Raw genomic sequence first — 16,120 nt, forward strand, 5'->3', positions numbered from 1 at the left:
CAATGTATTCAAGTAGAAAATATATGCATTCTACCTCCCATACGAAAGTACATATTCCCGGAAAATGAGTTTATTGTTAATAGCTTCCCTCAGAATGTTGATATCTTAACAAAATTTTACAAATTAAAATTCTATATCAATAGAATTCATCTAGAGAAAAAATTTTCTAGATCGGTCCATAATTCGACATAGCTCCCATACAAGGTCCTCTCCCGAAAATCACTTAAACGTACATAACTGATTATACCCTACACCACTATAGTGGGGAGGGTATTATACGTTTGTGCTGATGTTTGTAACACACAAAAATATTGGTTCTACACCCACCTTAAAGTATACCGATCGATTCAGAATCACTTTTTGAGTCGATGGTTGAAATCGGTCCATTATTTCACCTAGCCCCCATACAACCGTACCTCTCGATTTGGGCTTTTTATGCCATAATTACGTCAAATATACTACTATTTCTATGAAAATTGGCACAAATAAGTTTTATATAAGTGTAAATGACACTGCAGATTTTCATAATGATCGGCCCTTATTAGACCCTAGCCCCCATACAAATCCCCATTCAAAAATTTTCTTAAACGTCTAAAATTGACTCGTAACCATTTGTATCGCAATGAAACTCAACATAACTCTAACTATTATTTAAAAATATATCCTTTTCCCAAATTTAATGAGAATCGGGTCATGTTTGACCTATATAAAGCATCATTTAGAAAATTTGTTTTTTATCAATAAATTGCTTAAATACTTTGGAATTAAGGTAAAATTCAACATAAAAGTTTCTTTATGAAAAATAAAATTTTTTTAAATATACTCATGGTGTAGGATATTACATGGTCGGCCATGCTCGACTATACTTTCCTACTTGTTACTTAATTAAGATATCCATATAAAATTTGGTACAAGTATAGCTTTTATATACAGAAAAGTTACTGTTAATTTTTTTCCCGATCGGTCCATAATTAGTCATAGCTCCCATACAAGGTCCTCTCCCGAAAATCACTTAAACATACATAACTCATTATTTAAATAAGATATCCATATAAAATTTGGTACTTGTATTGCTCTTATATACAAACATGTTACTATGATTTTTTTCCGATTGGTCCATAATTGGTCATAGCTCCCATACAAGGTCCCCTTCAGAAAAACACAAATCACACAACTCATTACCAAATAGTGATATACATTAAAAAAATTTTTCATAAATACTATCTTTGTACACAGAAATATTATTTGAAAATATTTTCACAATCGGTTCATATTTGATCATAACTGCCATACAAGGTTCCCTCCCGAAAATCAGTTAAACGCATATAACTCATTATCAAATATTGATATCCATACATTTAGCACAAATATTGCTCTTATATACATAAATGACACTATAAAATTTTTTCACGATGGGTCCATATTTGGTCATAACTCCCATACAAGGTCCCCTCCAGAAAATCACTTAAATGCACAATATTCGTTAACAAATAATGATATAGATACAGAATTTAGCCAAAATTGTGTCTTTATATACATTAATGTTACTGTAGAATTTTTTTACATCGGACCATAATTGGTCATAGCTCCCATACAAGGTCCTCTTACAAAAATCTCTTAAACGCACATTACTCATTACCAAATAAAGCTATTGATACAAAATTTGGCACAAATATTATATTTCAAGATTTTTCATTATCTGTTCAAATTATGGGTGTGATCGGTCCCATACACGGTTCCCTTCCGAAAATCACTTAAGCCACATTACTTATTACTAAATTACGATATAGATACAAAAATTGACTGAAATATAGCTTTTATGTACAAAAATGTTACTTAAAGAATTTTTTACTATTGGTCTATAATTGGTCATATCTCCCATACTAGGTCCTGCCCCGAAAATCACTTTAACCGTAGTTAACTAGTTGCATTATAAATGTGTGTAGAACAATATTAGATATATTTTGAATTTCCTTAAATCTTTTACACACATTCATACATGCAAATTATTAAATATCGCTAAAGCATATCTTAGGGCGCTATAAAAATATAAAAGAAAATGGCGTTTGTAATGTTCAATAAATCTTGCAATTGTAATAGATTTGATCTGTTTAAATCTTGGGGTTTTTCTATTTAAGACATGAGAAAACTTACATATTTCTACAAATATTTGATCAATTAAAAAAATATTAATATAAAAGTAGCTGCTGGAGGGTATTTAAGATTCGGCTTAGCCGAATATACATGTTACATTTAATATTGTACTAATTATTATATTCACTTTTTGTTAATAATATGCCTATAGCTTTGAGCGCAGTTTTTTGTGCCTGTTTTGTAGTTTATTCTATTTTCTTTCTTTATATTTATAATATGTAACATCTCCAGTATGTAACGGCTGTTGTTCTTGTTCTCTCTTTGTAATATTTCAACATTATCCAAATTTGGTAAGTGTCCATTCTCTGCACAGTGGGTCATAAGTGCAGTTTTTTTGTTACAAAGGTTATTTTTATTTCTTAGATCTGATTTGAGTCCAGCTATTCTGGACTTTAACTTATTTTTCTTTGTTCCAATATATACTTGATCACATGTTTCGGATTCGTCGCCATTGCACTTTATTTTATAAATTAATTTTGCGTTATCCATTTTGTCCATTTTACTTTTTGTATTAAAAAATAATTGCTTTAAAGTGTTATTAGAAGTCAAGGCAATTTTAATTCTCTCCCTATTGTATATTTTGGAGTTTTCATTCCTTTCAGATATGCCAGGTACATATGTGATTGATTTGTATATAATAGGTTCTCGTTCGGATCTAGTAGGTGTATTCTTATTGTTCTTAAGTAAGGTTCTTATTATGTCAACTGGGAAGGCATTCATTCTCAAAATATCTATTATTCTAAGTTTGTTGGCTTCATAAAACGTCTCGTCACTGATTGTCAACACTCTGTGTTCATTTTAACGTGTGTCGACTGGCATGATTATAATACGTCCTGATGAGGGAGGCTTTTGGTATCAATCAATTCTTATATTCTCACCATCTCTTATTATCATCGTGTCCAGGTATAGTAGTTACCCCTTTTTCTCTTCTTCTATAGTAAACTGAATCTGTCTGTGAAAGTTATTGAATACCCTCAGGGTGTCTTAATGATCCCAAAAAGGTCGTCTACATATTTTGTTAAAAATCTTGGCTTTTCATCCTTCTTCTTAGTTCTTCCATAACTATGTCAGCCACAATCGATGAGGCCGGCGAACCCATTGGTAGTCCTTTACATTGTGTATAAACCTTGTCCTTATATTTTAAATATCTGTTCTCCGTGATGCAAAACTTCAAAATTCTCGTAAATAACTCCTTGGTCATTGTGGTATGTTTTTCCAATTCGTTCCACTTATCCTCTTTAACTCTAATTGCATAGTCCACCGGTATACTGGGGAATAATGAGATTACATCAAATTGTATCATCCTTTCATCAGGTTCTATTTTAGCATTATCCATCTTATTCCTAAATTGCACTGCATACCGTATGTTGTATTCCGAATTTTCTGTAAGTTTTTTCAAAATACCGGTTATAAATTTGCATAATCCGCTGGACGGGGAATTTACTGATGAACAGATTGGTCTTAATGGTAGGTTGTCTTTGTGTATTTTTGGAAGTCCGTAAATTCTAGCTGCTGTTGCCGCGTCATTTTTCTGTTTTATTTTTTTTCCAAATTAGATAAAATATTGCACTTGAAAAGTTCCTCGACCAGTTCACCATTCTTCTTCTGTAACGATGACGTTGGATCCTATATGTCATCATATCATTAAGTATTTCACTTATCTTTGTTTCGCAGTCATCTTTTTTCATCGCAACTGTCTCATTTAGGGATGCAACATCGATGTTTCCATGATAAACATCGATGTTAAAAACATCAGTATTGTGAACGATACATTGATGTTTTTCCGATGTTTTGATTACACATCATTAAATTTTCCAAAAAGACATACATTTTTTATTTAATAAATAATTTATAAAACAAAATTTCTATACAAAATTTGATTATAAACCGTTTATAAAACAAAAATTTGTTTCTGAATGAGGCCTTTACTATTTCGCAATTATTTATCAAAGTTTTATTTGTTTCAATTACACTAAGTATTATAATTATGCAATAGAGTTAAGGAAAAATAGCTGCGATAATCAGGTTTCTAGAAGCCTTTTGATGTCATGAGTACAATCGTCTTGGCATCGAGGGGGGATATAGCATTGTAATAGTTAAAAGTTTTGGAAACAGAAATTTCAAGTCTCGATATTGGTGTAAAAGGAGATAACTGGCACATCTGTATTTCCGTTTCACTGGTAGTGTCTGTTACAGCTGGGTACATTTTATTTTTGTTAAATTCTAAAATGTTCAGTTTAAAACATATTTGAATCACACTAGTAAAAAGTGTAAGACTGTTATATTTAAATGTTTTTTGTCGAATCCAAAAAAGAAAATCTCAGGCACATATTGAAAGAACGATATCGATGTTTTTTAGTTTTAACGTCGATGTATCGTCTATCAAAACATCGATATTTATACCAATACATCGATGTATCGTTTGCCTCCCTAGTCACATTGCCTTTGTCAGCATTTAAAATTAAGATATTCTTAATCTTATATAAAAATTGTCTGGTTTTGTCTACTGTGCTAAGTACAAATCGCTCTCTTCCATTTAAATTATATTTGTGGATGTGATTTTCCAACATTGAAACGAATTTGGTTCTCGCAGTTTTTTGTTCTTTACATTCCAATGTTTGTATGCAATCCTCATCATCAGCAATAAGTTTAAAATTTAAATAGAGGGAAATTTTTCTTGTCCGTCGGATTGTGTTTGTCCTAAAGACAACAGCCATTGTATGTCATCCGAAATATATGTGTCTGTTTTATTGACGAACCATTTCCCATTATGTACTATTCCTAATTTCATCCTCTGATCATCACTCAATTTTCGAACACCCTGAGGGTATTCAATAACTTTCACAGCTAAATTCAGTTTACTATAGAAGAAGAAAACAAGGGGAAACTCCATACCTGGACACGATGATAATAAGAGATGGTGAGAATATAAGAATTGACTGGTGCCAAAAGCCTACCTCATCAGGACGTATTATGAATTATAATTCATACCAGCCGAGACACGTTATAATGAACACAGCCTGCAATTTTATAAAAAGAGTGTTGACAATCAGTGACGAGATGTTTCATGAAGCCAACAAACTTAGAATAATAGATATTTTGAGAATGAATGCCTTCCCAATTGATATAATAAAAACCTTACTTAAGAACAATAAGAATACACATACTAGACCCGAACGAGAACCTATTATATACAAATCAATCACATATGTACCTGGTATATGTGAAAGGATTGAAAACTCCAAAATATATAATAGGAAGAGAATTAAAATTGCCTTGACTTCTAATAACACTTTAAAGCAATTATTTTCTAATACAAAAAGTAAAATGGGCAAAATGGATAACGCAAACTTAATTTATAAAATAAAGTGCAATGGTGACGAATCCGAAACATGTGATCAATAATATATTGGAACAACGAAAAATAAGTTAAAGACTAGAATATCTGGACACAGATCAGATCTAAGAAATAAAAATAAACTTTGTAACCAAAAAAACTGCACTTATGACCCTCTGTGCAGAGAGTGGACACTTAATTAATTAATACAAAGAGAGAACAAGAACAACAAACGTTACATGCTGGAGATGTTATTATAAATATAAAGAAAAAAAAATAGAATGACTACAAAACGGACACAGAAAACTGCGCTCAAAGCTATAGGCATATTATTAACAAAAAGAGAATATAACAAGTAAGAGTTCTATATTCGGCTGTGCCGAATCTTTATACCCTTAACCATGATGTGTTAAAAAACAGTCAGTACGAATTTTATTATAAAAAATCAAAAAATACCAATTGCAAAACGGTAAGGTACCAAGAAGTCACCTTTTATGGGTTCTCACTTAATCCGGGCTCTTCATGCATAATTTAATATTTCTAGGTTCAATATTATAGAAATTTCAAAAAGTACCTTTGGAAGAACGAAAAAGTACCAAAAAGTCCCCTTTTATAGATTTTTACCTAATCAAGGCCCTACATGCTAAATTTCATGTTTCTAGGTTCAATATTATAGAAAATTCAAAAAGTACCTTTTGTAGAACGAAAAAGTACCAAAAAGTCCCCTTTTATGTGTTCTGACCTAATCCATGCTCTACATACTTAATTTCATGTTTCTAGGTTCAATATTATAGAAAATTCAAAAAGTACCTTTTTTCATGAAATTTTCAGAGGTGGACTCGGTTTTTTACTCATATCTTCGTTATTTATGGCCAATTCGATCGTATATTCGATAGAATTATTGAAAATTCGGGTCTCGCAAACTGAAAACTGATTTCAACATACACACAGACAGAAAGATAGACAGACGGACATGGCTAAATCGGCTCCGCTATCTATAAGGATCCAGAATATATATACTTAATAGGGTCGGAAAATTATATTATAGAAATTACAAACGGAATGACAAACTTATATATTTATACCCACGATGGTTTATAAGTCACTATGTTTTATAAGTGACGTGTTTTTATTGTTTGTCTATTGTTACTCGTTGTAAGTGAAACTTTTTTGTTTTTGTATTGTAGTTAAGTTACAGTGTATGATGAACATTTTGTTTGTTATTTAAAATTATAGATTCCTGAAGATGCTATCTAGGGGATAGCGAAATATCAAATAAAGAATTATATGAAAACCAACAATTACCTCGAACTTTTTTTTTTAATTTTTTATACCCACCATCAAAAAAGATAGGGGGTTTATCGTTTTTATCATTCCGTTTGTAACACATAGAAATATTCATCTAAGACCCATAAAAGTATATGTATATACTGGGTCCTTATGGAATTCTAAGATGATCTAGCTATGTCCGTCTGTCTGTTGAAAACACGATAGAGTCCAAAATATTTTATATTGATGCAGTTTGTTTGGTATTGAAAATGGGCAAAATCGGTCCCCGATTTCGCCTAACCCCCTTATAAGTCCCCCTTCAGAAAATGACTTTAACGCTCATAACTGCCTAAAAAAACCATCAATAGCGATGAAATTCGACATGTACATATTTTATAGGAACCTAAATCGTTTTGTAAAATTTTATAAGGATCGATACATAATTGACCCTATCCCCCATATAAGGTGCCCTTTAGAAAATAACTTTTTACGCTCATAACTGTCTAAAAGAAGCATCTATAGCGATGAAATTCGATATAAACATATTTTATAGGAACCTTAATATCTTTGTAAAATGCTAAGAGGACCTTATGACTTTATCGCTCATAACTGTCTTAAAGAAGCATATATATCTAAAGAAATTCGACATGAACATATTTTATAGGAACCTAAATCGTTTTGTAAAATTTTATAAGGATCGATCCACAATTGACCCTATCCCCCATATAAGATGCCCTTTAGAAAATAACTTTAACGCTCATAACTGTCTACAAATAATATTTTATAGGAACCTTAAGATCTTTGTAAAATGCGGTCCATAATTGACTCTATTCCCCATATAAGAGGACCTTATGACTTTAACGCTCATAACTGTCTTAAAGAAGCATATATATCTATAGAAATTCGACATGAACATATTTTATAAAAACCTTAATATCTTTGTAAAATTTTATATGGATCGGTCCATAATTGACCCTATCCTCCATATAAGGTCCCCTTCAGAAAATGACTTTAACGCTCATTACTAGCCAAAAAATGCGAGCGATGAAATTCAACATAAACAAGATTTGTATAAATTAAAATCGGACGAGGATCGGTCCATAATTGAAAATGACCCTTTCAGAAAATGACTTCAACGTTCATTACTACCTTAAAAATACATGTACATTGACGAAATTCGACATAAACAAGTTTTGTTCAAGCCAAAATTTCAGTCCATAATTGATCATACACAAACCAAAAGCATCGATTCTTAAATATCAAAGTTTATTTATAAGCAAGCATTCCTTTTCGGGAATGATTTGATGGTGGGTATACAAGATTCTGCACAGCCGAATATAACACTCTTACTTGTTGAAATTGTTTTTAAATTGCGCCTAACTTAAAATTACCCGCGTATGTTTGAAATTAGACGAAACAAGCTTTATAAAAAACAAAATATCTCTACACCAAATTTTATGACGATCGGTCAATAATTGACCCTACTATCCATTAAGGTCCTCTTTAGAAAATGAGTTTAATGTCCATTACTATCTTTATAATACAATTATAGGGACGAAACTCTACATAAACAAGTTTTATAGGAACAAAAATTTCTCCATCAAATGAGAATCGGTTCATAATTGATCCAACCACCAAAACATGGTCCATTTCTGAAAATTACCTTAGAAATGCAATTCGACAGAAAGCAGTTTTAAATAAACCAAAACAAACACAATTAACTCTATATAACAATTCTTGCAAATAACTTGATTATTTAAACCGTAAAAATTATGAAATTTAAATGAAATTCAACAAACATTTTTTATCATATTTTCTTTAATTTTCGACACTGCGATTCCAAATCAAATTCTTTATTTTCTGAATTTGGAAAAAAAAAATGTTTTTTCGGTAGCTAACAAATTGATCTCTTCCAATGCAAAATGGGGTTTCAAATGGACGTTTCGTATTTATGACAGAAGAGCGAGAAGTTCAACAAATGTTGGATCATATTTTCGTTTAAAAATATTTAATACTAGCTATACCCAGTGTGCTTTGCTACCCTAAAAGCAATATGTATGAATAAAAAACGATTTTGAACATTCTATCTACAATAGTTTTCCAGATTTATAATATGTTACATATGAGAGATGTCAAGCAAATTATTGCAAGTTTCTATTTTTCACCAAGTTCTATTTATCTATGAAAAATTTTAATAATATGAGAGTTTCCAATATACGAGATTGAAAGTCCGCCCGTTATGCTCTAAATGTTCACATGAATGTCAAAGTTTTTCATGTAAAATTTGAAGATATACGATATAAGAATTTTTCTATTTGATTCATGTAGGGGCTTCAAGCTCCCCAGATGAAAGTCCGCACTTTTTCCTCCAAAATGTTCAGATGCATATTAAAGTAATTTGTGCAAAATTTTAAGAATCGTGTTCTATTAGTTTCCCAGATAGACGAAATTTTATATTTAATTCATAAGTGAGGTGCCAAGTTCCCCATTGAAAGTCCGCCCGTTATACTCTAAATGTTCAGATGAATGTCAAGATTCTTCAAGTGAAATATGAAGATTCTAGCTCTAATAATTTCACAGATATACGAATTTTTCTATTTAATTCATATGGGGGCTTTGAGTCCCCCCAGATGAAAGTCCGCTTTTTTTCTTCCAAAATATGAATATTTAAGTTCATCGTGCAAAATTTGAAGAATTTAGTTTCATTAGTTTCCCAGATAAACGAATTTTTGTATTTAATTAATATGGGAGGTGCCAAGTCCCCCATTGAAAGTCCGTCAATTTATTACCCAAAATGTTTAAATGGATGTTAAAGTTATTCGTGCAAAATTTGAAGATTCTAACTGTAATAGTTTCCAAGATAAACGAATTTTTGTATTTAAATTATATGGGAGGTGCCACGCCCCCTAATGCTATTCCGCCTACTTTTTGTCCTAAATAATCTTATTGACACTAAAGTTACTCCAACAAAATTTTAGGGCTCTAACTGTTATATGCTCTCAAATATATGGATTTAATATTTTCTTAATATGGGCGTGGCTCTTCGCCCACATGGAATTTCAAAATAAAAAGTAGCCTATTACCTTCGCATTCTACGCGGCTGTCAAAAAAGTAGAATAAATGTTGTTGCGTGCTACAAGTTACAAGCACAAAAGCATTGGATGCATTGACGCTTAAAATGATAGGAAATGGTAGATGTAGATCTATTTTCTACTTTTGTAAGCGTCATAAGCGGCGCACGAATATGTCAACTGATTTTGACAATTTTATATTCTATTTTTCATGTGTATGATTTAATCTTATATACCCAACATCAAACCCCCATAAATATCATTGTTATCCCATATTTTAATTTCTAAACGTATTTTTTAAATTTCAATGTTATTAATAAATATTCTCTAAGGGTTTTCATTTAAACGCTTAAGTTTCCCATTTGTGCAAGTGGGCAAGTTTATTCGATTTGTTTCATGAAACCCCTGTTCAAATTCTGTTCAACTACAATATTTATAAACATTTTAAAACAATGTCAAACGACATCAAAAAATAAAAAATAAATTATTTTAACAAAAAATTGTACAAAATATGTTTAAAATGTGAATAATCAAGTCCATAAACTCAAAAGTAAACAATTGTGAACGGATTTATGAAATGCACAATGAGTTTGCTCAAGTTTGCCAGTCTAAATAGTCGCTCAAACTTATAAGGGTTGTGCAAATCAATTTTCATACAATTCAGTTGCGAGAAGGGAAACATGCACAGGTTGCACAGTTTACGAGGGTTTTGAACGTTTAAATCCTTTCTATATTTTTGATCATAAAATTAAACACACAGCGTCCTGATTAAATGATAATCTATAAAGCTGGAGGTCCACACTACACGTTTTCGCGTTAAAGTATTGTGTACTTTTCATACCTTCTTCGCTTTCTACGTTTCAAGTTACATAGGACGATTTTGAAGCGTGAATATTTATTTTGCAAGAAATTGGCGTTTTTCTGCAACTTTTATTTAATTTTTCACAGTTCACAGTGATACTAGTGTTTATAAGTGAATTTTGACCTTTAAATCATTTTCAGAAAAGGACTTTAAGTGGGGGCTGGGATAAAAAAAAGCCCATTCACTTCGAAAATTGTCAGTATCTTATATAAAACTAAGTTTTGTAGATATACTAGAACATTTTGCATAATTATGACCTCAAAAGCCCTACGGTTGTATGGATACTAAGCGAAATAATGGACCAAATTCAACCATTTTTAAAATTTTATTAATTATCTTGAAAATTGCGATCTGTAACGTGCGCACAAGGTTTATATAGATACATAGACTGACATAGCTTAATTGACTTAGATAATGATTCTGAGCCGATAATAAAAACACTCATAATTTATTAACAAATAACCGTATTGGGACAAAACTAAACAGGAATGTGTTTTGCATACTAATGCAAATTATTAAGATAAATTTCCGGATCTGCCTATAATTGGTCATAGCTCCAATACAAGGTCCACTTCCGAAAATTACTTAAGCGTATATAACTCATTACTTAATAACGACATAAGAATAAAATTCGACACAAATATATTATGCATATATACAAATCATTATGAGATTTTTTTTGGATCAGGCTATAATTGATCGTTGCTCCCATATAAGGTCCACCTCCGAATAATAACTTTATTACGTGGGCCATATTTTATCTTTAACAAGTTAGAGGGCTATATTCGGCTGAGCCGAATCTTAAATACCCTCCACCAGCTACTTTTATATTAATACTTTTTTAATTGATAAAATATTTGTAGAAATAAGTTTTCTCATGTCTTAAATAGAAAACCCCCAAGATTTAAACAGCTTAAATCTGTTACAATTCCAAAATTTATTGAACATTACATTTTCTTTTATATTTTTATAGCGCATATTTTAGCTTTAAGGATATTTAACCCTTTCAGGGTCAAAAATAATTTATGTCTAGAAAAAAACTTGAAAACTTATATTTAATATAATTTGAGTATGCTGAATCCGGGAAAAATAATATTTTTTGAATTTGAGTTTTCCCTAGTGAGTTAGAAGGTCAAAGTTAAATGTCAAATATATTCGACATTCGAAAAACAGCCTCCAAAAAGTACCACCAATATTTTTTAATTTTTTTTTTTGTAAAATGTCTTCTTAAACTTCTTTCAATACAATACAATTTTAATCTGCATAGTCCGATCTCCTAAAATACAAATTTTTTGGCCATTAAATGAAGCTGTTTTTTAAACGTTGTAAAAAAGCACTTTTTAAAAAGTAGTCATAAGTGACAATTTCTTAAAATCTGATTTTTAAATACTTTTAAAATACGGAAGATCTTTCAAAATCTCAATTATAAATATAATAAAGTCTTCATTTTCATATAAAAGAAAAAAATTAAAACTAAAGTTAAATATTATACCCAAAAAATGCTTAAAAACAGAGTTTATTGTAATGTCGAATATATTCGACAAAACCACGGAAAGGGTTAATAATGTGCATGTATGCATGTGTGTGAAAGATTTAAAGATTTTCAAAATACATATATATAATTTTGTTCTACGCAAATTGATAATGCAACTAGTTAAATACGGTTAAAGTGCTTTTAGGGGCAGGACCTAGTATGGGAGATATGACCAATTAAAGACCGATCATAAAAAATTCTTTAAGCAAAATTTCTGTACATAAAAGCTATATATCAGTAAAATTTTGTATCTATATCGTAATTTAGTAATAATTAATGTATGTTCAAGTGATTTTCTGAAGGGAACCTTGCCTTGGGCCGATCGTGAAAAAATCTTGAAATATAATTTTTGTATACCAAACTAATATTTGTGCCAAATTTTGTATCAATAGCTTTATTTGGTGATGAGTAATGGGCGTCTAAGAGATTTTCGTAAAAGGACCTTGTATGGGAACTATGACCAATTATGTATGTATATAAAGACAAAATTTCAAAATTCTGTATCTATATCATTATTTAGTAATGAATATTGTGCATTTAAGTGATTTTCTGGATGGGACCTAGTATGAGAGTTATGACCAAATATGGACCGATCGTAAATACTTTGTAATGAATTATGTGTGTTTAAGTGGTTTTCGGGAGGGAACCATGCATGGGAGCTATGACCAAGGATGGACCGATCGGAAAAAAATTTCACAGTAAAATTTCTGTGCATATGAGCAATACTTGTACCAAATTTTATATGGATATCTTAATTTAGTAATGAGTTATGCGCGTTTAAGTGATTTTCGGGAAGGGAATAAAATTTCATTGTAATATTTCTGTATGTGATCGCAATACTTGTACCAAATTTTATATGGATGTCTTAACTTAGTAATGAGTTATGTGCGTTTAAGTGATTTTCGGGAGGGGACCTTGTATGGGAGCTATGTCCAATTATGGACCCATCCAGAAATTTTTTTCTCTCAATGAATTCTATTCACATAAGATTTTAAGTTGTAAAATTTTGTGAAGATATCAGCATTCTGACGGAAGTTATTAACAAAAAACTCATTTTCCGGGAATATGTACTTTTGTATGGGAGGTATATAAAATTATGGACCGATCCTGGCAATTTTCAGTAGGAATCAAGATCTTGTGTAGAAACGAATGTAAGATGACTTTCATGAAATTATCTTACATATTTTTCGAGAAAATTACATCAGAATGAATAAAAAATGCTTATTTTTTCGGAGTTGTTTTAAATTTTGATTCATAACTTTTCCCGATGTGAACCGATTTTGCTCATTTTCAATAACAAACTGTACCGGATAATAATGAATATTTTTGCTGAATTTCGTTAATTTCCATTGATTCGATTTAACGTGAGCGTGTTTTACACAGACAGACAGACGGACGGACAGACGGACATAGCTAAATCGACTCAGAATTTCATAATGACCCAGAATATATAAACTTTGTTGGGTCTCAGATGAATATTTCTTGGTGTTACACACGGAATGACAAACTTATATATACCCTCTATCACCACTGATGGTGGTGGAGGGTATAAAAATATATAAAATGTAAATTTCTGTAAATATTCGACATCTTTATAAAATTTACTTGTAGGTGAAAGCTATTTGAGATTCGTCATAGCCGAGTATGCACTCTGACTTGTTATGTTTTTATTCCATTTTAGCCTATTTTCAAATTTTTTGCAGGTTTTATCTAGAATTTTTCACTGAAATTTGACACAGCGATAGTATTCAATAGCTATGTCTTACCATATAAGTTCGTATGTGACAATAGAAGAAAAATGTTTATAATCCTAGATTTTATGATGTCATGTTTTTTCCTATTATTCACTTTAGTTGCAAAATAACGGTATCGGAAGTTTAGGAGTAAGAGTATTTTAGATAATTTCGTGTACGGTATTTCAGCGGTTGCGTCAATTTCGGATATCGGATATCATATACAATATGTATGTATGTACGTAAAATGTACATCGTACATTCAAATCTTTTTTATACTTTTGTATTTTATAAATACGGTTATGCAACATACACACATATAAAATAAATTACCTTTAGTTAAAAAGTTTTCATTTGTAGATACTGAGTCGGAATCATCTTCGTGTTTATTTGACCATTTTGGTTCACTAGATATTTTATGCGCTTGTAGTTTTGAAACAATGTTTGTTTTACGATTTCTACCGAAATCCATCTTTTCGCTCTCTAAATCCGAAGTGTTGCCTAAATAAGACATGTTTACCAGCGTTTTATATTCTATGACGAGCAGATGTTTACTAAACTGAATCAAATAAATTAAAGACCTTTTATATAACGTTGTTATATTGTGTTTTTACAGTTTATAAACACATACATGCGAACATAAATAATTACGTGGGTGTTTTATATTGAATTCAATGTTCATTGAACATCCACATCACACACCCTGATAATGAATGACGTAACATTACAAGGTCAAAAGTTTCAATAATACTATTTTCATTTAAGAATGTTAATACGTTCTAAAATTTTCAAAGTTAAGAAAAATCACTTTCTTAATGTAATTTATACGGATTATATTAAATTCGAAGAAAATTTGTGCGATTCAAAATTAAAAAAAAAAAAATACTCTGACCATGAGTTGGATTATACATTTGTATATTTTCCTCTTACCGAAACCACTTTTTCGATATTTTTATAATAACTAATTTAAAAATAATTATAACATTATGAATATTTTAAGGGTAATTTTGGCGTTTTTCCGCATATACGCAATTTTTGGAAACGCGCTTTTTGACGAATTATGGACCGATTTTGAACATGACCCTCTCAAATTTCGATGAAATTCGGACCTTCTATGAGTCATTCCCCCATAGAAGGTTCCCTTCAGAAAATTACTCTAACGTTCATTACTAGCTTATAAATACGACTACAGCGACGATATTCCACATACTTAAGTTTTACAGGAACCTAAATTTCTGCTTAGAATCATTTTCTGATTTGATTATGCTATGTCCGTCCGCCCATGTAAACCTTGTAAACTACAGGTCGCATTTTTGAAGTTAATTCAATGAAATTTGGTACATGATCTTCAATCATCTCAGTGGCGAAGCCTATTGAAAATGGTTATGGTCGGTCCATTATTTCCCATACAACTGAACCCCCCAAAAGGGCTTGCAAACCTTGTAATCAAAGTACAGGTCGCAATTTAGAAGATAATTCAATGAAATCTTCTATTGTACCAGAGACGAATCCTATTGAAAATGGATAACATTGGTCCAATATTTGACCTAGTTCCCATACAACTGAACCCCCCGAGTAGAGCTTTTAAGTTCATAATTATGTTCAATATACTCGTATCTAGACAAAAAGCTGCAAAACCAAGTTCTATACTAGCATTCATGACCCTAAAGAATTTTTTGACCTTATTTGTACCCAATTTTATTCAACAACAAGTAAGAGTGTTTATATTCGGCCATGCCGAATCTTATATACCCACCATCAAATCATCCTTATAAATAAACTTTGATATTATCGATCTATGTTGAATCATATGTCGATATTATTATGAACATCAGGGAAATATTTGGAAGAGGGAATTTAATAAAGGCTTAAGCATGGACCGTGCTCTTCCGAATTAAAAATATTAATTTTGTTTGATCCAATATTTATAACCATAAACTCATACAAAACTTGTTTATGTGAAATTTCATCGCTGTAGTCGCATTTGAGCGTTACAGCCAGTAACGAGCGTTACAGTCACTATCTGAGGGGGACCTTATATGGAGGGTGGGGTCAGTTATAGACCGATCCCCATAAAATGTGATAAATAGTTTTTGGCTAGTACAAAACTTGTTTACGTAGAATTTCACTGCTGTAATAGCATTTTTGAGTCAGTAGTGA

General features: G+C 31.0%; 1 protein-coding gene across 1 annotated transcript in view; it reads right to left on the bottom strand.

The window, feature by feature from the left end:
- Window positions 1–14,516, bottom strand: part of LOC119599704 — a 103,091-nt gene extending 88,575 nt beyond the window's left edge. Inside the window, exon 1 of the mRNA XM_037949599.1 lies at window positions 14,294–14,516. Within this exon, the coding sequence (XP_037805527.1) occupies window positions 14,294–14,474 (181 nt within the window). The 5' untranslated portion in view covers window positions 14,475–14,516. The remainder of the gene's footprint in view (window positions 1–14,293) is intronic.
- Window positions 14,517–16,120: the final 1,604 nt, after the last annotated feature.

Source organism: Lucilia sericata, unplaced genomic scaffold (assembly GCF_015586225.1).
Source record: "Lucilia sericata isolate MDLA Ls3-8-SP2 unplaced genomic scaffold, ASM1558622v1 Contig000085F_arrow, whole genome shotgun sequence".
Classification (NCBI taxonomy): domain Eukaryota; kingdom Metazoa; phylum Arthropoda; class Insecta; order Diptera; family Calliphoridae; genus Lucilia; species Lucilia sericata.